Genomic DNA, 26,522 nt, shown 5'->3' with positions numbered 1-26,522 from the left:
TCTAGAGTTCCCTTTCTATTCAGCTGGCACCCCAACCCTGAGTGCAAGGTAGATCCATCTTGTCTCTGTTGGGTATGCATGTAAGTACATGTCCACTAAAGCATTGTTCAGACACAGAGTGTCATACCAAACACTGCTGATGGCGGGTTTCATTTTGAGCTGTAAATTATCATAGTGCCATCGTGTTTTCGGATATATTATCAACCCCTCCCTCCAACCCTCCCCCTTCCCACACACACACACACAATACACATCTACCTGGCTTCCAAATCAGGGCAGGACAGGCAGTTGCAAAGTCACTGGGAAGAATCTTTAACAAAGCACAAGACCAGTGACGTAGCTCCACCACCTACCTCAGTGCTCCGAGGCAGGGGACAGTAGTCTGCCCTGCCCTGCCCTGCCCTGCCCCGTCCCCCCATCAGCTAGGAGCCAGCTGTCAGCCCCTTCTTCCCTCCTCTCCGGGGAGAAGAGACTGCAGTCCCCGGCCTCAGAGAGTTGCTTTTATAATCACTGAGGCCGGGGGCGGGGCTTAGACATGACCATCCCCGGGGTGGGGGGAACGAGGCCACGCCTCCCAAGCCCTGTCCCCCAGCCTCAGTGCTTATAAAAGCAACTACGAGGCCGGGGACTGCAGTCTCTTCTCCCTGAAGGGGAGGGAAGAAGGGACTGCTGGCTGAGAGCCCAGCTGGTGGGGGGCGGAGCTTTGGACATGTAATGGGGGTTGAACCCGTAACCCCCCCCTTACCTACGTCCTTGCACAAGACTGAGGCCCCTTCCACACACGCAAAATAATGTGTTTTCAAACCACTTTCACAACTGTTTGCAAGTGGATTTTGCCATTCCGCACAGCTTCAAAGAGCACTGAAAGCAGTTTGAAAGTGCATTATTCTGCATGTGCGGAATGAGCCTATGTTTTCCACACCTCTGTGCCATCCCCGAAATTCCTCCTTGGTACATGTTGTTTTATTTATTTAGACATTTATGCCATGTTTCTTCTACCTAATGATGACCCAAAGTGGCTTACAACATCATTCTTCCCTTTCTTCACCCTGTGAGGAAGGTTAGGCTGAGGGTGTGTGACTGAACCAAAGTCATTCCATGGCTGAATGGAGATTTGTACATGGGTCTCCAGAGATGTTGATGGTTACTATGCCATATTGGCTGCTAGGAAAGACTCAGGTCAGGGTCCTGTTTTTATGTCTGAAATGTTAGAATGAATGGGACTGTGATGTTCCAGTCTTAGAGGATTTTGTTGTTTTAATGTTGATAATTCTTATGATTTGGGTTTTTTTGTTTTTTTCATAAGCTGCCTCAAACAGTTCTCTGGAGAATCAGCATATACATTCTGTCAATAAGTACAAAGAGAGTTATCCAAGAGAAAATTAAGGAGCAGAGAAAACATTAGATAGTCAGGAATTCACAATGAAAAGGAAATTAGGCTTTTGTTAAAGGCAAACCAACAGCAGGTGCGAAAGGAACTAGAGGATATGGTCTATTAAAGTTAACAGGAGATATTGATTTCAGAATAAGTGGCCCAGTGTTGGTGAAGAAGATGGTTCTGTGTGAAAAAGAGCAGAACATGAATTTAGAGGAAAGGTTAGTAGAAAATGAGATTTGCGCCAAGGTCTCTCAAAGTGTGACTTTAAGGTTGCTAATAACAGAGCGGTTAGCCATGGTGGTGAAGGAGAAAGAATGCAAGAATGCAAAGAATCCACAGCGAAGTAATCTAAAGTTCATGTGAAAAAAATAGTTGCATAATAATCCAAGAAAAAAGGGATAGGAAACATATTTGAAAAGGGGGAAAATTGGGATCCTCTGATTTGAGCATGGCAGAGACTGGGCGTGGATTTAGGCTACCCAACATACAGCCCTGCCAAAAGATGTGGCATGGTCTGAGGCCTCCACCACCATTGTTGATTCAGCAGGCATCACTGGCATCCAAACCTCCAATGGGTCACAGCTCAGAGTAGAGGCCAATTCAAGAAGACAGAATAGAGACAGCCAAGAAGAGAAGGTAATAACTGATGGGAATGGAAACTTCAGAAAGTGGAGGAGGAAAGGTGTAGGCAGTATTCAGTAAGCGGCTAGTGGGAATCCAGGAGCATCGTCAGGCAGTAGTGTGGCGTAACTTCCATGGAAGACCCAGAAGTGGCATCATACCATCGTATTTTGAGTTGGTTTTCCTCCTGCCATCCTCTGGAGTCCTGTCAGACAATGTGAGCTGTGGTGGGGGGGACAGGAGATCTCCCACCCCCAGCAGACAAATTACAAACCTAGCTAGTACACTGTGTTGTGGAACTGAACCAAAGAATGGTATTGAAAGAAGAAATCTGTGGATAGGAAAATCTGAGAAAGTGCCAGGGGGACAAAGTTGAAGATCAGCAGTTATTTTATTGACTGTACTGTACTGTACAAAATTTATATCCCACCATGCCACCCTTACACAAGGACTACTGAGGCAATTAAGACTGCAGTCTTAATAATTGTTTCCTGGGTGTAAGTCTTATTGAATAAATCTTAGCAGGATTCTGAGTAGACCTTCTTGGGATACCACTATTGGACTTCCATCTCTTCAAAGAGATAAAATAACTGACTGGGAGGAGGTGATTGGGGTTGGGTTCACGGCATGGGTATAACCCTTTCAACTGTGCTCTTTTCCATGTGTTTACTGACTTGTTGGGGGGGTTGGCCCAGCAGGGAAAATAACCTGAAATCCAAGTTGTTTTCTGTACTGGAACAAATAACACTTCAAGGAAGCTTATCAACATTGGGGAAATTGTCAGATATTCTTTGTGCCTACCAAACTTTCCCAAAGCTAGTTCTTATAGAATTTTAGAGTGAGGAGAGATTCAGTGATGGATCGCCAGCATCTTGTATTTTGGTGCTTTGGTCGAAGTGTTCAGAAAAGAGGGTGGGATTCTTGGAACTCTGTGATGATTTAAGAAAGAACGCAGAGTTATTATGGGGGATGCCAAGTCGTCTGAGAGAAAATGCAAGATGTGGAATTCTTTGAGATGCATAAATGTTTTTCAGTATTAATGTCAAGGTGCGAAACAAGTTCATCCACAGCTTAGTGTGTTGATAAGCCCCGACCTGGATAGCCCAGACTAGCCTGATCTTGTCAGATCTCAGGGTCAGCCCTGACAAGTATTTGGATGGGAGACCTCTAGGGAATCCTAGGGTCATGGTGTGGAGGCAAGCAATGGCAAACCACCTCTAAATATCTCTTGAAACCCTACAGGGTTGCTATAAGTGAATTGTGACAATTGCATAAACAAACCAAGAAGGAGGTCAATGATACCCAACTAGTCATGTTGTCTACTAAGCCCCCACCCTGACCTGGATGGCCTAGGCTAGCCCAATCTTGTTGGATCTTGGAAGCTAAGCAGGGTGAGCCCTGCTTAGTACTTGACTGAAAAGTCGCCAAGGAATTCCAGGGCTGTTATGCAGAAGGAGGCAATTTCGAACCACCCCTGTTTTTCTGTTTTTCTTTTGCCTTGAAAACTCTACATCGTAGGTGTCAAACTCGCAGCCCTCCAGATGTTATGGACTACAGTTCCCATCATCCCCTTCCCCCCCCCCACCTTCCCCCTCCCCCAACCCCCCCCCCCCCCCCCCCCCCCCCCCCCCCCCCCCCCCCCCCCCCCCACCCCCCCCCCCCCCCACCCCCCCCCCCCCCCACGCCCCACACCCCCCCCCCCCCCCCCCACCCAACCCCCCCCCCCCACCCCCCCCCCCCCCCCCCCCCCACCCCCCCCCCCCCCCCCCCCCCCCCCCCCCCCCCCCCCCACCCCCCCCCCCCCCCACCCCCCCCCCCCCCCACCCCCCCCCCCAACCACCCCCCCCCCCCCCCCCCCCCCCCCCCCACACCCCCCCCCCCCCCCCCCCCCCCCCCCCCCCACCCCCACCCCCCCTCCCACCCCCACCCCCGCCCTCTCCCCCCCTTCCCTCCCCCCCCCCCCCCCGACCCCACAGGGGATGATGGGAACTGTAGTCCATAACATCTGGAGGGCTGCGAGTTGTCAGTTGCAACTTGATGGCACTTTACGCACACGCACGCACACACATACACACACAGCCCCGGGAGCAGCTGACTCAGTCCTGTACTGAACATGCCAAATGAATGAACAAGATGATTCCTGCATCCAGATAAGACTGAGGTGACATTGTTTTGGGAAGCTGATGTTCTGGAAGTGCTTGACCTGCGGATGGTATCAGGTTATCATCAGCGGAAGTCCGGAGGTGCTGTTAGAACCAACCTTATTGACGGAGAAACAGATAGGAGCTGTTGCTAAAAGTGCTTTATCTTGTTTAGAAACTGACTTCCCTCCTTTGCTGTGCTGGCCTAGCCACTCTTCCCCATACTTCTGGAACTTCTAGAAGGTGCAACAGGAGCGGGTGGGTGCCCTTGAAAACAGGCTGAGTGACCTTTGTAAAGACAGAAAGGTGGGATAAGTATTTTATACGTAAGCAAATAAATAAATAAATACAAAAATCCTCAGCAGACTTAATTATACTCTTTCTCAAGTTAAGTAAGTCAGTTCAGTACTTGAGAAAATTGTATCCTTCCACAGTTGAATATAGTCCCAAATGAATAATGAGAATTATCATTCATTTTTATGCACTGCCTGAGTCAAAACAACTATTTCGTACATTATTGAACATGGCACTTTGATACAAGAACATGTGTAGTTCATTGAACGACTGTCACCAGTACTTGCCTTTTGCGGAGCATTCTACAGCAAAGAAGGTCCAGCATGTTGAGTTCTGTGGTGCAGGATATACAATCATACTGTCATCTTTTGCTGAGAGTACAGTTTAGGAGGTGTTTGCAAATAATAATTTTTCAAGAAGCCCCTCAGGGTACCTATTTGCTTTCAGGTTCCATTCAAGGTTCTGGTTCTTCAGATCCTAGAACCTCCATATCTGAGAGATTGCCTCAGACTAGCGTTGCCAACTCTGTGGAAAGTTTGGGAAGAAGAGGGAGGTCAGTGAGATGTGATAGTGTTGTCAACCCTCTGAAGTTACTTCCTCCAGCTGGTATTGATCTCTGAATGCCGGGGTTCAGGGGCTGTCTCGAGGTTGGAAACCCTACCTCACTGTGTGCTAACCTAGGATTACCAGCTTCAGATAGGGAAACACCTGGAGATTTTGGGGTATACCCTGAGGGGCGTGGGGTTTGGGGAATGAGATGCAATGTCATACAGTCTTCCCTCCAAAGGGGACATTTTCTCCAGGTGAACAGATCTATGTAGCCCAGTAATTGGTTGTAATCCCAGGAAATCTCCAGCTATCACCTGGAGGTTGGCAACCCTATGCTAACTCCTTGCACTAACTGCTTTCTCCTCAGCAACTTCTTCCCTAAATCTCCCTTCTTCATGAGGCACATGCTGTTTCTATTCATCCCCCAGGGTTTATTTTATTGTGGAATGGATTACCAGAGGTGGAACAGGAAGCAACAGACAACAGCCTCTGGGAGGCTTTTCAGTCCATATACTTGCCAGTGTAGTTAAGAGCAGATGGACTCTAATCCGGAGAACTGGGTTTGACTCCCTATTCCTCACTCTTATCTGGTGAACTGGGTTTATTTTCTTGCTCCTACACATGAAGCTCCTGGGTGACCTTGGGCTAGTCACAGTCCTTTCCAAACTCTTTCAGCCCGACCTGCCTCACCCGGTGTCTGTTGCGGGGAGAGGAAGGGAAAGGAGTTTGTAAGCCGCCTTGAGACTCCTTACAGGAGAGAAAGGCAGAGTATAAATCCAAACTCTTCTTCTTCCTTTCTTTTGATGTGTTTTTGTTTCACAGATGAATATGGATATTCTGTAATTGCTGAGCAACGTATTGTGTGTAGGTCGGCTGACGTTTGTCCTGTATTTTTCATCCTGTTTTAATATGTGTTTCTTATCTTTCTGCTCATGTTTGTAAATCTCCAGATTAACAAGGGTGCATTCCACACAGTTCATTCATAAACTCATTATGAATGAACCTGTTTCCCCCTCTCCTCCTTCACACATGAGAAGTTTACTCATTCAGGAAGCAGCAGCGAAAGCTGCAGCTCTTTTACACAGAGATGCTTTCCCCCCCTTCCCAGGATGTATGTGTTGCTACCGGGACTTCTAGGGGACCTCTGTGGCCATACAGTACCCAGGCAAGAAAAGAAAAAAAATAAAGTCTCTCACTCACACACACTCACACTCACACTCACACTCACACTCACACACACACACACACACACACACACACACACACACGTGCTTGGGACCTTTGAATGGTGGGCAGCAAGAGATTCCCCCACGCACACAACCGAGAATCTCCCCCCATCCAAACATGGTGGCTGCCATTTGAGCAGACTTTCTAGGGCCATGGTGGCGAACCTTTGGCACTCCAGATGTTATGGACTACAATTCCCATCAGCCCCTGCCAGCATGGTCAATTGGCCATGCTGGCAGGGGCTGATGGGCATTGTAGTCCATAACATCTGGAGTGCCAAAGGTTCGGCACCACTGTTCTAGGGAATCCACTAAAATAGTGGATGGAAGGGGGAAATTGGAAGCTTCCTGCTGCCATAGTTCACACAGGCAAGCAGGAAGTGTTTGAAACCCGGGATTTTGCAAAAAGAGTGCTAGTTTCACGATTTTTGCAAAACCCAGTTTGGAATAAATATAACAGGCTGAGCCATTTTGGGGATGAGACCTGTGAGAAGTTCTTCCCCAAAATTGGATATTTTCCTTCCTCAGCCGTTATATTTGTTCTGTGCGGGATCCACCAAGGAAAGGCGAGAAATGAAATATTTGAGATAGCACTGTGGATTCATATCAGTGAAATAGCTTTCTAGGAAACAACGGTGTGTAGGTGCTTCTTTTCTTGGAATGTTTATGAGGCCTTTCCCTTCACTCCCTGGCCTCTTCTCTCTGCTGATTCTGTTTAGATCCCTGAGGCAACACTAATTGATCTTTTGCTGCGACAATTTGTCCCTGTCACTTTTGATCCATTCTTCTGGCTCCAGTTCCTATGTCCTGAAGAGATGGCTGCTTGGCAACAAGGCATCTTTTTTCGATCTTCATAAATCCAGGATAATTTTAGGTTTATCTTGGGCTGGTTTACCGGCCAACTTGTGGCCTGGGGGGCAGGGGAGGGGGGAACAGGTGCAGGGCGTCACCCTTCCTTGTAAATAACATATCATATGAGTCAGTAGCTCATGAAGCTCAAGTAGTGCCATTTCTCTGATTTACAATGTTTGTTCTGGACATGCCCATGCGGCCGAGGTCCATGAAGTACTGGTTCAAATGTGACCAGGCTTCCAAAAGGAACCGAAGACGAAAGGTGAGGCCTCCACAGGCCTCTTCCAGACTTTATAAGGGACATTTTTTCCCCAAGTGAGTTTTTAGCACAGCTGAAAGTGCTCTGGATTTGGAGAGCTATTAGACCAGTGGTTCTCAACCTGGGGGTCGGGACCCCTTTGGGGGTCCAACAACCCTTTCACAGGGATCGCCTAAGACCATCGGAAAATGGTCTTTTTATATTTTATATGTACCAATTTTATGGTTGGGGGTCACCACAACATGAGGAACTGTATTAAAGGGTCGCGGCATTAGGAACCACTGTATTAGACAAAGGACTCTTAGTGGCCTTCCTTAAATGAGAGAAGTTCGGTAAGGTTGGGCCATGAGGTTTGCCATCTCCTGCAGCCCCAGTGCTGTCAGTAAATGAAGGTTGCCAGCTTCCAGGTGGGGCCTGGGGATTTCCCAGAATTGCATCTTATCTTCAGGCTTCAGACGTCAGTTCCCCTGAAGAAAATGGCTGATTTAGAGGGTGAAATCTGGGGCATTACAGCCCACTGAGGTCCCTCACTTACCCAAACACCCCCTCTTTGCACTTCACCTTCCCCCCCCTTCACTCTCCAAAAATTTCCAGACCCAAAGTTGGCAAACTCACAATAAGTAGCTATATTAAATTCTTTGGGGGAAATGACATTTTTTAAAATGGAGATTTAATGCAGTGTTATTTACCAGGTGATATTATGGAGTTTCATACTCTAAAGCTTCCACGGCTTATTTTCCACACGTTAAACTGTTCCTGGGTATAAGTACACGGGATATGAACCTAATAAATGTGTTATATAGTGGCAGTAGTCAGATATGGTATGTCAGAGGGGTCCAGTCGCAAAACAAAATGTTGCCTGTGGCATTCTTAGGTGTTCTGTGCAAAGTGAGATTTATGTTGGAGTGACATCTGGGGACCCACTTCTTGACATTGGGCTTATCTACATAATTAATTTAAAACTCAGGCAGAAAATAAAATGTTTCCTCCATGGAGTTCCTTGTTGTTTTTACCCCCCAGATGTTTTATTTCCAGCCTCAGAATGTGTTAAATGAATCCCCTTTTAAAGAGATTCTTTGGCTGAAACATTTTGAAAACAGCTTTGCTGTGCGATCTATTGACTACATTTCTCATGCTTCTCTGCTTCCCTGAACTTCCTTATCGGTGCCATCTTATCAGCTCATCCAGTTCTCCCTTGCCTGTTTATTTTGGCATTTCTCTGCTTGGTTTTTTTTTTTTTTCATTTTTGAGGGACCAGTTTTTGAAGCATCAAATATATGAGAAGTATAGAATGCAGCATGCAGCTGTGAAGCATTGAAGCATTAATTCAACACGAACTTAAAAAAAGAAGGGAAATCATGTCATGGCAGCCAGGAATCATTTCAAGGGGGTTAGTGCGAACAAAAGAAAAGTGGGGATTGAAAACATTTTACAAAGGTTTTAGGAAGTTTGTGTAGAAAGGGCCATGCCCCCACTGAAATGAAATTTTTGAACTTGAAATTTAAAATTTGATTGTGAGATATTTATTATTCCCCAACTTTATACTCGTGGGCTTCTCTGAGGTGTTTTGATTTTGGCAGTTGTCCGATATGAGCTCAGATCAAGCAGATCTCTTAAACCATCGTTTCTCGAACAATGCAAGCTCATGCTGAGTCACTTCGATTTGAGCCCATTGATTTCAATGGTATTAGAGTGGAGCAACTCCACATAGGATTGCACTGTAAACATCATTGCTTATGTATTATCAAATGCTATTGTGGTTACTTTGTGAAATATGGTGTCAGATCAAAATACAAAATAATTGGACAGGAAATACCTAATTAATAGTCAACTGCAAACAAGATGAGAAATTTGTGCGATCCTTATTAGCTTCTACTCTAGTTACGGCAGGTGCCCTTCCATGGTCGATTCCCCACTAAGGATTAAATGCGTGCTCGTCACACAAAATATCTAGGTTTCCAGCAGAACTCCCCATTGCACCAGCGCCGAACACGTTTTCATCCCGTTTCTGCCCCCCCCCCCCACGTGTTATTTTAGAACCTGGAAGAAAGTAGACCTTTTCAAAAAATGCGTGGGCAATCTGGAGTGGTGGGGAAGTTGTGGGGGTGAATCCGGATTTGTTTTTCCCGCCACTGGTAGTGATGTGGAGCCTCCCTTCCAATGAAACCGCAGTGGGTTGTGCGCGATGTGCGCGCAGCCTTTTTTTTAAAAAATTGCGGACCGGAGATCCACGTGGATACGAAGCAACATGGGGCCGGTTTTGACTGATTGACTGAGTAGAAGGCAATACAAAGCAGTGCTACACGTCGTATCCACGTGGATCCAACTGCATGGAGGTGCGCGGAAACAGGGCTTGGCTTTAATCGCCCGTTTCATCGTCTCCGCATAGAGTCGTTCTGCGTATGCTTGGGCGGATTGCGTGTTCAATCTGCGTGTTCAATCCGCCTCAGTGGGGATCGCGTGTTCAATCCGCCTCAATGGGGAATCCTTCATTGCTGCTGCGTTTCTGGGAACAAGGATTGGGGACTCTGAAACCATTCTCAAAAGATCCCGGTTTTTCCCAAACCGGTTAGTATCTACATTCATTTTTCCGGTGGGGAATCGACCTATGATTCATTGTAGAACAAGACAAAGTAATCTATTCAGCTTGCATCTCTGTTTGCTTGTAAAACCAGCCAATGCAGGTGGCATGATGAAGCACGTGTTATATGTTCAAATACTACTGTTTCATGTTTTGGGGCTTTTAACATTGTTTTACTAATATAAATGTTTCTGAAGTGAAACCCAGCTCACTGTTTAATGCTTGTAATAACTCCTAATCTAGCCTGCTTCCCCTCCCTTGTCTCCGCCCCCTGTATGTTTTAATCAAGGGCTCTGCAGTCATTTGCCAGCCCCGACTTCTGAAACTGGGTGTGCTAGAAAGTTGGGTGTAGCAGTGTGTCTTTAAAAAAAGAAATCTATTCAGTGCAGCATTTAGACAGCTCTATTCAGTATTCTGTTAAGGTCTTTTCAGTGAAGCTTGCTCCGAGGAAAGGTGTTTACTCCCAGGAAAAGTTTCCTGCAACAGAGGTTGTCTGTACATATGAAGAATCAAATAGATTCTGCATTGATAAATAAGGACATGAGTCGAATAGATTCCACGTTGATAATGATGTGGTGACTAGAGGGGAAACTGTGTTTTGTGTATTTTGGAAACCAAGAAAAACAGTTACAGTCTAATCCTAAACACAGTTACACCCTTTTAAGTCCATTTAAGAATTTAGGATATCATGACCGTCCACAACCAGAGGGGTGGTTGGTGGAGTGATAAACTGCACCAGGGCCCCACAACATTGAGGTCCTTCACCTCATATTGCCTTTGGTTGCACCTGGTTGACCTTTAACCTTCAGACCAGTGGTTTATAGCTGTATATAATACATTAATATATTAATAATCCTATATTTATATCCCATGTAGTTATGTAGAGTACTGATGGCATTGGGGAGCAGGTGATGGCAGGCTCCAAGGCTATGTTTTTACTAGTATTGCCAGTCATCTGCCCTTGGGGCCTTTGGGAGGTGAGGGCATGGTGATGTGCCCAGAAATGATGTCATGTCATCACAGTGAAGCTCTAGGAATTTCCCAAATCTCTATGGTAAAAACTATAGAAATCTGGAAAATACCTGGGGCATTGTCATCCACTGGCGTGATGCCCATTGGGCAAGGTGGGCAGCTGCCCAGGGCATCACCTTGTGGGGGGCATCAAAATGCTGGGTTCGTTTTTGGGTATTTTAGTGGTTTTCCATTTGTGGCCTGCAGGGGGCGCAGTTTTTAGGCTAGAGGCACCATAATTTCAGCATATCATCAGGAGACTGTCCTTATGCTACCCCCAAAGTTTGGTGAGGTTTGGTTCAGGGAGTCCAAAGTTATGGACTCCCAAAGGGGGTGCCCCTATCCCCCATTGTTTCCAATGGGAGCTAATCGGAGATGGGGGCTACAGTTTTGAGGGTCCATAACTTTGGCCCCCCTGAACCAAACTGCACCAAACTTGGGGGATATCATTAGTGCAGTCTCCTGATGAGACCCTGAAAGTTTTGAGACTGTGCATTCAGAAATGCGCCCCCCTTGCAGCCTGCAACCCCCATTGACAGCAATGCAGAAAACTCAATGCTGAACAAAGATTCTTGGGCAAATTTCTAGGATGTTCCTGCAGGGGGTGCATTTTTGGATGTATTGGCACCAAAATTTCAGGGTATCATCTGGAGATGATGGCACCCCCCAAGTTTGGTGCAGTTTGGTTCAGAGGGGCCAAAGTTATGGACCCTCAAAACTGTAGCCCCCCCTCTCCTATTAGCTCCCATTGGAAACAATGGGGGATGGGGCACCCCCTTTGGGAGTCCATAACTTTGGACTCCCTAAACCAAACCTCACCAAATGTGGGGAGTAGCATAAGGACAGTCTCCTGATGATATGCCGAAATTTCGGTGCTGATATGTCTTAAAATGCACCCCCTGCAGGCACCAATGTCCTGGTGCAAAAAAAATTTGGTCGTGGTGGAGTGGCCGCCCATGGGGGGGGGGCATCCAACTCAGGTTTTGCCCAGGGCTACAGTTTGCCCAGGGCTGCCTCGTTACACCCCTGTTGTCATCCCATCACTTCTGGGTATGTAATTGGAAGTAATATTACAGCATCACCCAACACCACTTTCTATACTCATTTTGTTTCTACTGCTTTGCCAAACATCAGACAGAGCTCAGAGCCTGTGGTAGGTCTCCCACTGTGGTGGGTGACCCATCATCCCTAATTTGACCTGTTCTCTGGGTTAACCTTTCTGGACAACAACCAGCTACAGAGCTCTGGCCTGCTAAAGGATTGTCAACTTCAGGTTGGGAAATTCCTGGAAATTTGCAGGTTTGGGGAGGGACCTCCATGAGTATATAACACTATGGAGTCTACTCGCCAAAGCAGCCATTTAGTTGATGCAGAATCTCAATTTTTTAACCTAACTTTCTACCCTGGTAGATCCAGAGATGTTAGGCAAAATATGCCAGGCATGTTGAATAAACGAAGCACAGCAGGGGATTATCAAATGACAAGGAAAGGGGGTTTTTTTGGAGTAATGCTTCAAGTATCCTGGATACCATGAGACGCTGAGGTCCTTTCATACCCCTGTGATTGTAGCGGCAGTCTTCCTTAGCAAGAAGATACGATTTTCTTCAGCCACATTGCAGAAGGAGAAAGCTTGCTGTTGTCTTGGTTTAAAATTCAAGGCCTTCTTGCCTGTCATGTGGTTTCTAATCCTTTTGTTTTCTCGTTTTCAGTGAATCTCCTTGACACAAGAGCTTCTCAGAATGAGCTGGGCTGGTTGCCAGATCCGGAATCTGGGGTGAGTAGCCAATACATGTTCTGCAGTGAAAGCCATCGGAATTATAACATAACTGAAAGAGATTTTGACATGGTTGGGGTGTCAGGTTGCCAACTCCAGCCTGGGAAATTCCCAGACATTTGGGGTTACTGCCTGTGGAGGGGAAAATTTGCGGAGGAGTTTCACCTGAAATTGATGCTCTACCATACGGTCTGCCTTGTGAAGCTGATATTTTTCTCTAGGGAAGTTTATCTTCATAGCCTGGAGATCAGTTGCATTTATGGGAGAACTCCAGGTTCCATCTGGAGATTTGTCATCCCAGTGATGAATCTCTGGTAATGATTAGCTCTCATTTTACAGGAAGGTTGAGCATGCAAAGGGTTACCTGGTTGTCATTGGCTGAAATGCTCTGGTAACAGGAAAGGGTGGGAAAAGGGGCCTACACAGTAAAGGGCAGGAAAAGCCAGGGTATGAGGGGAAACAAAGCAAAGATTGAGAAGGCAACAGAGCACAGAATTGCAGGCTATTAATACTCTCCCCCTCCCTTTAATTTGCATTTTCTGCTCTTGTTTCCTGAATTTCTACATTGCCATTTTTTGACAATATGTCTAAATAGTCAAATGTGATATAGTTAAGTTAGATTACAACCTGGGAGATCTGAGGTCAAATGCCACTCTGCCTGGCTGACTTCACAAGACTGTTATCATGACAAAACGGGGAGGGGAAAATAGGGTTTCTAGGCTTAGCCTGGGAATCAGCAGGAGACTAGAAGATTGGGGACTGGGGTGGGGTCAGCAATGGCATGATGCATCTTCCCTGAGAAACAGGAAGTGATGTCACTCCTCCAGGAATTAATATGGTAAAAGTTTAGCGTTGTCAACTATTTCTAGGGAGGACTGTGACATAACCCGTCATCGACAGTGCTTTTTTAATCATTCGTTTTCCCTGTTGACAGCTGGAGAGCCGGCAGGCATATAGCAACCTAGGGTAGGTCCATGTTTGCGGACCTGAACTCCTTGGAAGTAGGATGAAAAAGGATACATAGCTTTGAACTATTTCTTTCTCTCAATAAGAGTGGAAATAAAGTCATAGGCCCTTTTATTAGCTGCATATGAGCTCTTCAGAGCTGTGCGTTTTATCTTTTTAGTTCAGAGATCTATAATATAATAATGGTGGCCTGTCTTGTCCTGCAAATGGCCTCTCACTGTTTCAGCAGGGAGATTTTTCTGGAACTGATTACAGGCTCCAGTTTTTTTTTCTTTTCAAAAACACTTCATGCCGGGCTTTACCTGGCTACACTTCGAACGTTCTTTGGAATGCACTGCAAATCTCCGTAGCCTCTGGGAATTGTCATGCACATTTCATCTTCTTTTTTGATGTTCCTGCTACGCTGCATGTGAACCTTACATATTCTGAATTGCTGCCACTTGCCTTCAGTATGGTGGAGAAGTATTTTCCGCCCTGCAATGAGAAATGGACAAAAAAAATGTCTGGGTCTTCCTTTCCCAGAGAGTTCTTCTGCCATTTGCTTGTGAAAAACAATTCTGGAGATAAGCCTGTTTAGTCATAAATATTTATTTAGATCTTTATACCCTCTTTCTCCTTAAGGATGTTTCAAAGCTGCTTACAACGTTGTTCTCCCTTCCTTAATTATGTCCTCACCACAACAAACTGGTGAAGTGGATTAGGCTGAAAATGTGTACAGGCCCATGGTTACTTAACAAGCTTCCATGGGAGAGTCAGCATTTTAACCTGGGCCTCCCCCATGGGGCAGCAGACAGAACCAGAGACCTTTTATGCATCCACTACTTACCCCTTGGCTGTTTGCTTTGCAGTAGGGTTGTCCTGTGATTTTTTGTTTGCCCTGGGATCCTCCCCCTGTGAAATGTCTGTAGCCACTTTCTTAATCTTTCTGGGCAACCTCCATTTAGGGAGTTTGCCTTATGTTTCTTTCCCCTGCCATATTTAGTCTAGTGCTAATTTACTAGATCATGTCAATTTCTTGTCAATTTCACTGAATCTGTCACTCCGGCAGTAGGCCTTCAATGTGGAAATTAAAAAAAGAAAGAAAGCCCTTCTAATTTTTCCAAAATGGTGGCCTGAAGAGTAGGAAGAATGCTGTGGTGTGGGTGGGGGAAGCTGAGGAGGAGTGAGAAAACCTGAAGAAAGATAAGCGCATGCTGATCTCCTTCACTTCCCCTGCAAAGGGAGAAGAAAAGTAGCACTTTCATGGATTTGGGGAAATGTGTGGATTCTCTTATCTGATTGCTGAAGAAGGGAAAGCACGTTCATAACTGAGAATCAGACCTGAAGGGGACCACAAGTACATAAATGGCCTCTGGCTGGCAGTGCTAATCTGGAACAAAAGAGCATTTCCTTTCAATTCTCCAAAACTGTTTCTTGAAGCCATTCTCCAGTTTTCCTTTCTCCAGATTTCAGCTTCCTGTCTGTTGGCACACACAAACTTGGGCAGTTAATCTCTGCCACCATCCTCACAGGTAAAATGAGATGTGCCATGCTAGTTGACCACCAGTGTCTATGGTCCTAGGTGACCACCAGTGTCCGTAGTGAACATCGTTAATTACCCAAAAGCTACAAGAGGTGGTCCCTTCTGTTCTTTCGGCCATGGAATACTACAGTGATGGCTAAAGTTGTCAACCAACTCTCGGAGCTTGGGGGGGGGGGGGGATGTTCAAGACTGCGTGTCAAACTACACTATAACACTGCGTGTTACTGCAGTATTCCAGCAGTTGCCCAACTCTCTTACTAGGGTGTCACGATGATTCATGACGACATTTCAGGCAACCTTCTGGTCACATATATGTTTAACAGCACTGTGGTCACTGTTCCTGATTGGTTCATCAGCACTTCTGATGGTCAGGAGCAACATTCCCTGTAAGCAGGGGCGTACCTAGGCAAACTGGCGCCCGGGGACAAAACCTGAGTTTGGCGCCCCCCCCCCCCCCGGCCTGGCGTATGGGCGGCCACCCTCCCCCACCATGACCAATTTGGGCATTTGGGGTTATTTTTGGTGTTTTTTCGGCCTGCAGGGAGCGCATTTAAAGCTAGCTGCACCATGATTTCAGGGTACCATCCAGAGACTGTCCTGATGATACCACCCAAATTTGGTGATGTTTGGTTCAGGGGAAGCAAAGTTATGGACCCCCAAAGGGGGTGCCCCCATCCCCATTGTTTTCAATGGGAGCTAACCTGAGATGGGGGCTACCCATTTGAGGGACAATAACTTTGGTCCTCCTGAACATAACTTCACCAAACTTGGGTGGCATCATAAGAATAGTTAACAGATGATACCCTGAAATTTTGGTGTCACTAGCTGTAAAAATACATCCCTTCCAGGCACCCCAAAAAATTTGCCCAAGATTCTTTGTTTTGCAGTGACTTTGCTCCACTGCAGCTAATGAGGAATTTCTGAGGCAGGCTGCACATTTTTGAAGATAGAGGCACCAGACTTTCAAGGTGGCTCCAGGAGGGCATCCTGCTAATTGCATCCAGGCTTAGAGACCTTTGCTTCTGTCCAATTTTATGGGCCCCCCAAAGGCTTATTTTGTTTCCCCGCTCCTGCACATGAAGCCTGCTGGGTGAGTTCTCTCAGAACTTCTCAGCGCCCCCACCCACCCCCAAAAGCAAAGCTCACCAAGCTTGGATGCTATTACTCAAGGCCTCTTGGAGCCACCTTGAAAGTCTGGCGCCTTTGTCTTCAAAAATGTGTGGTCACTGCTTACACACTCAGAAATTCCCCAGAATCTGCCCGCCATCAAGCCTGCATGATGTGCATGTTCTGTGGTGGGAAAAATTATTTTTCCCACCATAGACTTCAATGGGGCTTTCTGTTATGCCCAGCTGGCTCTGTGGTAGAGGTTTCAACAGGAGGCACTGTGGTAGTGGTTTTTCTCTGGGCGGGGGCACTTATTTCCTGTAGGGCTGCTGGTGTGAATCTCCTGAAAGGAACCAGCCAACTTTGCTAAAGTTTGCCTGTGATGGCCGAATGCTGTGGGCATCAGGTTCACCTTCAACTCGGTGCCCACAGCATTTTCCTCTTCCACACACATTTTAGCAAATTTGGCTGGTTCCTTTCAGGAGACTCACACCAGCAGCCCTACAGGAAATGCCCCCACTCAGAGCAACATCCCTACCACAGTGCCTCCTGTTGAAACCTCTACCACAGAGCCATCTGGGCATAACAGATAGCCCCATTGAAGTCTATGGTGGGGAAAGTAATTTTTCCCACCACAGAACTTGCTGAAGAGCCTGGCAAATTCTGGGGAATTTCTGAGTGTGTAAGCGCTGGCTGCACATTTTTGAAGATAGAGGCACCAGACTTTCAAGGTGGCTCCAAGAGACCTTGAGTAATAGCATCCAAGCTTGGTGAGCTTTGCTTCTGGAGTGGGGGGGGGGAGTTGAGAGAGTTCTGGGAGAACTCAGCCCACAGGCTTTCATGTGCAGGAGCAAGGAAACAAAATAAGCCTTTGGGGGGCCCATAAAATTGAACCCCCATAAGCAAAAGTCTCCAAACCTGGATGCAATTAGCAGGATGCCCTCCTGGAGCCACCCTGAAAGTCTGGTGCCTCTATCTTCAAAAATGTGCAGCCTGCCTACACACTCAGAAATTCCCCATTGGCTACAATGTAGCAAAGTCACTGCAAAACAAAGAATCTTGGGCAAATTTCTTGGGGTGCCTGTAAAGGGTGTATTTTTACAGCTAGTGACCCCAAAATTTCAGGGTATCATCTGTTAACAATTCTTATGATGCCACCCAAGTTTGGTGAAGTTATGTTCAGGAGGACTAAAGTTATTGTCCCTCAAATGGGTAGCCCCCATCTCAGGTTAGCTCCCATTGAAAACAATGGGGATGGGGGCACCCCCTTTGGGGGTCCATAACTTTGCTTCCCCTGAACCAAACATCACCAAATTTGGGTGGTATCATCAGGACAGTCTCTGGGTGGTACCCCGAAATTTTGGTGCCGCTAGCCTTAAAAATGTGCCCCCTGCAGGCCGGAACGTGAAAAAACACTTTAAAATGTAAAAAACATACAAACGACCCTGAAATGTTGGCGCCCCCCCACGTGACCAAATGGGGGGCGCCCGGGGACAAAGGGTACCCCATGTCCCTAGGTAGGAACGCCACTGCCTGTAAGCCACACAGATGCACAGTCACCATATTGGTGCCACGCAGATCGGGCGGCTGCTCAGCAGGGGGAGCTCTCCAGGGTGGCTCAGTTCCTCTCAGAGATAGGGAACTTCCGTGCAGTGGTGGGGAGCAATGACGGGGACTATTGGTCAGGAGGGAGCTAGGGAGGTGGGTTTCAGTGAGGAGAGCATGCTGCAACTAGGGTACCAACTCAGAAAGGGCCCTGGGTTTTTTGGACACCATTTTCTCTTCAGGCAAGGAAAGCCTCCATCACAGAGCCCTACTGGACAATTTGGTGTGCCTTAGGAGGTTAATATGGAAGAAGCCATTTTCCAGGGTGTCATCAAAATCTACAACTGTGTGAAATTTCGCGGTCAAAATATGCACTTTGAAATTAGCCAGGAAGCAAATTTTGCAGGCCATAGAATTTTTTTAAAAAACTGCTGGTGTACTATGTTCTATGCCAGTGGTGGCCATGCTGACAGGGGCTGATGGGAATTGTAGTCCATAACATCTGGAGTGCCAAAGGTTCGCCACCACAGTTCTATGCAGTTCCCATCAGTTAATATCCTGCTGCCACCTGTGGGGCCATCTTAAGCTTCCAAACTGCCTTCAAGAGCAGTCCCATTTAGGTTGCACAGCAGTCATCTGCAGAAGTTGCCAACAAATGTGTCCTTATATAAATGCATGAGCACGTCTCACAGTGTGGTTAATCAACACTTGAATATTCTCTTGCATAAGGGTGTGACATCCAGACTGTGCCTGCGACCAGATTAGGGTCACTATCTAGTGACTCCTGTAATTAATGGATACTGTAGCCAGGCAACCACCTAAAACAAATATTGTGCAATGTTCTTGTCTGCCCCGTTATCCTCCCTGACTTTTCAAGCCTCAGGCATGCTTCAATCGAACTTTTTGTCAATTATTTCCTTAAGCAGAAAGACGTGACCTGGTGTCAGCCTTTGATATTTGCGAGGTGAATGAGAATATGTACTTGTTCACTGGCCTTGGTTGGAGGAAGGAGTACAGGCTGTATGTCTTGGATAACTTGGAACTGCTTTTTCCAAAAGGAGCCAAGGGTCAGCCGTAACATTTTAATTAATCAAGGGGTCACAATGTAATTCATAACTACATGGAAGAACAGAAGTGTGGGTGACAAGGTACCATCAGCATAGAACCTTCCAGTGATATCCCATTGGATGTCATACCTCTTTCCTTTCACTATATTTGAGCAACTATATAGGGTCCTATCATGAAACCAAGCCTGGGAGAGCCACGCTTGTTTCAGTAAAATCCTTTGGGTCCTTTTCTTCAATAACTCCAGCCAGCTGAGTTCTCAAAGATTTGTTGTAAAAGTTCAAAACAAAGAAATAAAACATAAATGCAGTTACTCAGTTGAATACAGTCTTATTTGGAAGTTCTTTGTCCCTATTCCGGGAATCCATGGTCCAGAGATGCTTCTCTGACCACGTCTCAAGATGGAATCTAAAATTCTTTGTTTTCCCCTTCTCAGGAAAACTCTGTTCAGGCCATGAGGTAACTTAGGGCTTTGAAGTTGCATCCTGGCACCTTTGCATAGCCCTCCAGGAAACCAAAAGGCAGAGATGCTTTTCACAGTCATGTGTGATTTCCCTTTGCTGTAGGGATAGCATCATTCCATGACACGCCCCTTTTGAGATGAAATCTGTAAACTCCATGTTCACATACTTCAGCTTCCTAATAATACTGGTTGCATAATATCACATGTTCCTAGCTAATACATAGTTCAGCTAACTATTTTCCATCACAGGTCCCTACCATCTTCTTGAAATGAACTTTTACAAGAGTTATGTTATTCTCCTTGTACCTTATAAATATCAAGTAAGAGCCTCACTGCAGATTGCAGTAGGCTTGCCATTTGCCTGTCCATTGTGGGTAAATTCCAGTACTTGAGAAACAGAGGAGTGAGAGAATAAGGGCAAGAAAATGGCCTTTGTAACAAATCTCTTGTTAATTTCCCTTTGCCTCTAGTCTTTACTATAGAGATTAGGGACAATTCCTAGACTGTCAGCCAGAAGTCAAACCATGTTCTCATCAAACTTCATTGCCCTCAGAATATCCTGGCATTTGCCAGGACAGTGCTGGCAACCCTACCTAGCAGTGTCCTTGTGTTTGTTGCTGAGCAACACAAAAATACTTTGTATCAGATGTGCAAGGGGAGTTTTGTGCCTTCCAGATGCACACTAGCCCTTTTCTATTCACAACTATGGTACATGGAGATAAGTGGTTTCAGACTTCCCTGGCAAACTCTGGATTTTCACACCCTAAAACTGCCCTGTGAAACTGCTGTTGGTTCAGTTGCAAAATCACATCACTTGAATGGCTACTCACGATTTTTTCATTGGAGCCGATAGCAGCTTTGCAATGAGAAGATGCACTTAGTGGATGCGAAAAGAGCATGGGGTTGGAACTGTTTCTCTCATGTGCTGCAGGTGCAAGCAGAAAACAGCATTCATTCATTTAGCAATCACACGTTCCCATTGCACATTTGATTCAAAGTCCTTGAGCTGTTCGCTGACAAACACAAGGATGTGATTGTTCTATATTATTTATTTCTTTTATACCCCTGTAGCGGGCTCAGCGTGGTTTACATAGTAAAATATAAATATACAATAGTAATATACATAACAAAATAGGATGTGAGGGCGATCTGGCTGCGACATCTGTCACCCCATTGATCGCCAGGGTTGATTCGGCTGATCTAGCTGGCTAGGCGGGTGTCCCCTACCTCCCTCACCACTCCATGTGTGTCCCTCCTGAAGCTGTGCACTCGGTGGAAGAGGACGACCATTCCAGATAGGAGTGTACCATTCTTCGGTCAAGGGTATATGATAATAAAATACAATATGCTTTAAAACCTGCACGCATGGTATACAGTGGACCCTTGGTTTTCATTGACGTCGGTTTCCGTCGGTTTCTGTTTTTGTTGATTCTTTCCCCAAAAATGTTGTCTTGGTTTTCGGCGTTTGCTTTGGTTTTTGTAGGTTTTCGTTGGCGCACATGCGCTAAATTTGCGACAACAAACAGCAACCCATGCATTTCCATTGCTTACCAGTGTTTGCCTCGGTTTTCATCAGTTTCAGATTTTGCTGAGGTTTCCCAGACAGATTATCGACGAAAACCAAGGTTCCACTGTATTATCAATTCCTGATGGAACTTCTGGATGTCCGAACTGTATCTCAAAACCCACGAAACAACAGAAAGGAGGGACAGACAGGAGGGAAGGGGGAAAGGAGACGAGCAGCTATGGAACCATAACCCATTGCTGTCCTCAACTATAGGCCTGGTGGAACAGCTCTGTCCCTCAGAGCCCTGGTCTCATTTGACAAATGCCAAGGGCAGGGCCGAAAAAAATGTAGTGTAGCCACTGGAGAGGGTGGAAATCTCGCAGCTACTGAAGATGGCTGCCTGTTTGAGTTAGAAAAGAAAGCCATCACCAACTGGAAGTTTCTAGAGTTTGGTCTGATAATTTGGTAGTTCATGTATCCATGGGATTTTGCTGATCCTTTTAGCGCTGGTATTCCCTGGCAGCAGGTTTCCAAGACCAGAGTCTCTCTTCAGCCTTATTTCTTCAAATTCTCTTAGCTGTACAGACCAGATGTGGAGTGTTACGTGCATGCAAAACCATCTGCTGATTCCGAGCCATATTACCCCAGTCAATTTTTAATGGGAGATGCCAGGGGCTTTCCAGATACAAAGCATGTGCGTAATCACAGAGCTATGTGCCTTCAACAAATAAGGGACCGCCTGACACTGATTCAGAGCATTGATCCATTGTGTCTAACTATATCTGTCAGACACAGTGTCTCCAGTGTAGGAGGGGAATTATTATGCGGAGGAGTTCCAATGGGCAGTGTGCAGTGGTGCAACTGTGAGGTTTGTCACTTGACCGAGAACTAGGCCATTGTGAGATGTGTTACGTTACAGGAGGCCATTTATAGCTGTCTGTGGTATTTCGTAAGAACCAGCATGGTATAGTGGTTAAGAGCGACCGACTCTAATCTGGTGAACCGGGTTCAATTCCCCACTACACATGAAGCCTGCTGGGTGACCTTGGGCCAGTCAAAGTTATCTCGGTCCACATGTAGGCAGGCAACGGACAGACCACCTCTGAATGTCTCTTGCCTTGAAAATTCTGTGGGGTTGCTATTCTTCAGCTGCGACTTGACAGCACACCCATACACCCACACAAGCTATTTCAAAAACTTTATTTATACTAGACCTGCTCCAAAATCTGCATGCTGAAAAGATACTGAAAAAATTGAGAGAATGTAGGTAGAGAAGAGCTGTCAATGGTTCTCAAGGTCTAGAAAGCTTGAATTTCTAGAGACACCAACTTGAATTTCTGTAGAGAGACCAACCAAGGCGGAAAAGGGAGGAGCAAACGGTACCTGAAAAAAATTGTAGTGAGGGCAAAATCTGACTTCTGTGTCCTGGACCCTGAATGAATTGATCCTTGGAATCCAGAAGAGGGATGTGTGATGTATTTTTGTTTACTTTCTCTTCAAGGGGTCCTTATGATATACAAATTCTCCATTCAGTAATCCCAATGGTGGGCATTCTCTCCAAGTCATCTAAATAAACAAAGTTTTGAGGACAGGAAAGAACTTGCCAGAGTGGTTTTTCAGAGTGGCACCTTATAATACAAAGGCCAACTGTCTTCTGCTAACCAGTGTGCTTAAACAGGTTTGTTGCCTAACTAGGGTCGTCAACTCTGGGTTGGGAAATTTCTGGAGATTTTAGAGATGGAGTCTGGGAAAAGTCATCTAACAGGTATAGAGTCAACCCTCCAAAGTAGCCATGTTCTCCAGGGAAGTTGATCTCTGTCACCTGGAGATCAAGTGTAAATTCTTCGAGATCTTGAGCCCCCACTTTAAGGTTGGCAATTCAGTTCCTAACAGTGGCCCAGCATGTTTTCTTTTAATTCCTGTCTAATTACCATCACATACCATAAAATCTGCCAGGTGGCTTTTTACTGTCAGGGGCTGTATCCTACCACTCAACCAAGTTTGTCTGTTTTCTGGTCACAGAAGCCCCTCTCTGATGGAGGAAGTTCTGAGATGCTTCTGTCAGAGGTAGTCTTCTTAGGCCAAAGGAAGGTTTGAAACTTGGCTAAATGGAGTAGTAGATACCAGCTGGACCAGATTACATTTGACTGATGCCAGCCTTGGTGCCCCAGCCCTTCCATTTGGTTTGTTCTCTTTTGTTCATTTTCTTTTTTGCACAACACTTAATTGAACATGTTTGATTTTGGCATGTCCGGTCTGGAGTTTAAAAAAATAACATTACTAAAACTAAAAACTGGACAAAATTGTTGATCAGTGGCAGATTATTATTAGTTACTACCAGCTTGCTCTCCCCCCCCCCACACCAGTTGAGCTTAAATAAAGCCCCCCCCCCGAATAACAGACTAAAATGACCATACATTAGGTTAGTCAATATATATAATTAGGAAATGGGAATACATAAACATGTAATATAATCTATATACATGTAATTTTACTGTGTATATAGGCCTACAACCTACTGTTAGTCTATTAGATCTAGCTGCCATAGGCGCAGGCTTACCTATATACCTGTACTGATACTGTGATAACATGTATATACAAGTAAACTGGTTGCTCCTGGTGGTTGCTACGATATCAACGTGTGTGCTTATAAATAACTTCAGTTGCCAGAATTCGCATTCCCGAGGTGGTGACACTAAGACAGGATAGAGACATGTCGATCTTTATGCATTTTTGTCAAGGCTCAGTTTGTAAGATATACATGTATGTGACAGAGGCCTTTGTTGTAAGACCCGGGTTTATCTGAAGTTGAACCAGCTTTTTTTGTGGTGGTGGTGTCCCTTTTTCATACACACCCTTTTTTGCCACAGTAATTTTTGTGTGTGGTGATGGTGGTGCCCTTTTTCACTTTCTGTGGTGTCCCCTTTTCCCTTGGTGCCCTAAGCACTTGCTTATTATGCTTGGTGATTAAGCCAGGGCTGGATACCAGCCACATGCTGACAACATGCAAGCTGCGGTCCTGATCCAAATCCAGCCTGGACACACCTTTACTGGCATATGTGCTGGAGGCTTGAAAATCTCATATCATGTAGGATTGCCAAAAAATACAATGTAAGACATATGTGAACATCTAGATTGGAGCTAATCAAGGCATCTCAGTCCAAGAATATATCAAAAATATTATGACTTCTTGGTAAGCTCAAAAAAATCTATGATTGATCAATTAGTTTAGCTGCAATATACTGAAGCAGACTTGCTACTATAGTACAGTGTTTCTTTGCTAAGTATGGAAAGATCTGTGAAAGAAACAACTTGGAAGACTTCAGTTAACAGATCAAAAGAAAATGCATTTAATTTCATACTTAGATGATTAAATAAGAACAAGTGGACATTATTTGAGATACTTGTTTTATAAAAAAATTGAGATCTGTTTTATAAAAATATACAACACATCTTGTACTTATGTTAAAATTGCATAAGATATGATTATATAATGTATCAATAGATTGGTACATAGTGGTATTCTTGGAGTTTTATTTGTATATCACCCCTCTTTTTTGTATTATGCCATGTAGGGTGGGCTGCAGGTAGAAATATGGAGGGCATGACACTGGCCATGGTATTATGTCTCTTCCAGTTTTTTTTTAAAGGAAGTAACGTAGGGTAGCTCTAGGAATTGCCAAGAAGTCTTTGATAAAACTTGCAAGGTGAAGAGGTTTCAGCCTCTGCTTCTATAAGTGCCATTTTACCAACCTAAAATGGTCCCAAGAAGATGCTGTTTGCCTATTTAGGAAATTTAAAGGTATTAATGGCTACATGTAATTGTCCATAGCGAGCAAATATTGACTCCCTTGGACTGTTTCAGTTTGGGAAGATGGTGCAGGGGGAGGCTGAAGCCCCTTCTGCTTACATGCCACGCCCACAATCCGAATTGGCACTGCATGTGGCTGGAAACTGCTTTTCCAATACAGAACTTTACACACGTGCGTCCCCCAGAATCCAGATGCCAGCTGTGGACTTTGTAATACATGAATTGGTCCTGGTCCTCCTCCGAAGTGCTGAATGGAATTTTTATTCTTTCTATTGTTTGTTGCTTCTCAGATCAAAAAAATTCAGGGCCCTGCCCCAGTCACGCTTGGCTGAGCTCTGAAATGTATGAGGGAGTGCTTCAGAGCATGGGTGGATTGCATTGCTTTCATCTCTAAATAACTACAGCAGGATCCAACTGATCTGGGATTGGCGAGCACATTTCCCTGATGAGATAGCAAAGCTTCCTGGAAGGCAACAGTCCTGGCATCTCTCTTGTACTTTACCAATCAATAAGACTGGGTAGGGTTTAGCAGAACTGGGAAAGAAGGAGTGCCTCATTGCTGGAAACAGAAATGTGTACCGTTTGAGGAGGATTTGTCCCAATTAGTCTTTCCTGGGGATGGGTTCCTGGGGATGGCATTTGAGGTTGCCAAGTGTCAGAGTCTGACACAACATTTCCAGGCTTAAACTTCCTCCTCTCGGTCTCTACATAGATGTAAATAAGCGTGTGAGAGGATGGACTCAAGGGAGGCCAGGGCCTTTTACAACTAATCTTGCCACCAAATGCTACATTTTTTCCCTTTTAATTCTGCATATTTTTTTCCTTTGGTTTTAGAACTATTTTCCCTTCATTTTTTTTCTTCTGTTATTTTCCCAAGAACTTTTACCATAATTTTTTTCTGTCCCATTTCCAAACCATCTTCCTTTAAACGAGTGATCATGTTGAAATGGTCTTTATTTCTCAGCCCCTCTAAACCCCTGGCCCTTATCCTGTGTAGTCATCCAATCTGCCCTTCCACCGTTTTCTCCTCTTTCTCCTCCTACATTTTTGAAAAGAATTTTAATGTTTTTCTCTTCATCATATGGAACTAGTGAAGTCACATGAGGCAGAGCAGGAGAAATAAGATCAATTTTGTCAATTTCACATAGAGCTTGCAATGATAATGTGCACACACAAGAAGCAGGGGCAATTGGATTGACTTTAGAAATCTCACGTAAAACTTGAGATGTTGATGTTTAGGTATGAGAACCGGGGTGATTAGATCAGCTTTGCCAATTTCATATTGAACTAGTGATGTAATGTTAAGGAGAACATATACTGTGTGGAAATTGTGTCTGAAATTGACTGTGTCTGAAATTGACAAGGGACTGCCGCAGTAAGAATTGTATGTTGCTGCAATTTTAATTTGGCCAAAAAAGTGCCAGGGTTTTTTTGGGGGTGGGGTGGGGGGGAGGAGCCTATTTGTTTCTGTCCTTTCAGGTAATAGTAGTTTCTTCTGACTTCCATTTTGTGTGGGTAGTTCACAGCGGTAGAAATGGAGGCTGAGACGGTTTTTGAATTGTTGCTTCAATGTTACTGCACAGTAACACTGGAGTGCTATACAAAAGGGAAAAAAGGGGGAAAAGTTATTCTTCTGTGTCACAGATGACATCCCCTACCCCATCAGGAATAAAACGTTTTCAGCAATAGTAGGTGGAACAAATACAGCTGAAGAGACAAGGGGAGAAATTAGGGGTGGGTGGGTGGAGATGAGCAGAATGACTTCACAGAAAATATTTCGAAGACACAAGGTCTGACCACTAGGAAAATCTGTGGTAAGTTGTGCATGCAGAAAAGGCCCAGACCTTGTA

General features: G+C 45.3%; 1 protein-coding gene across 3 annotated transcripts in view; it reads left to right on the top strand.

The window, feature by feature from the left end:
* Positions 1-26,522, top strand: part of EPHA1 (EPH receptor A1) — a 117,142-nt gene that overhangs the window by 11,360 nt on the left and 79,260 nt on the right. For all 3 annotated transcript variants that reach the window (XM_048504487.1, XM_048504488.1, XM_048504486.1), the window contains exon 2: positions 12,622-12,686. Coding sequence is in view for 2 of the 3 variants with exons in the window: in XM_048504488.1 (XP_048360445.1) it covers positions 12,622-12,686 (65 nt within the window). In the remaining variant the exon portion in view is untranslated. The remainder of the gene's footprint in view (positions 1-12,621; positions 12,687-26,522) is intronic.

This window comes from Sphaerodactylus townsendi, linkage group LG07 (assembly GCF_021028975.2).
Source record: "Sphaerodactylus townsendi isolate TG3544 linkage group LG07, MPM_Stown_v2.3, whole genome shotgun sequence".
Taxonomy (NCBI): Eukaryota; Metazoa; Chordata; class Lepidosauria; order Squamata; family Sphaerodactylidae; genus Sphaerodactylus; species Sphaerodactylus townsendi.
This window is presented reverse-complemented; position numbering and strand designations above follow the sequence as displayed.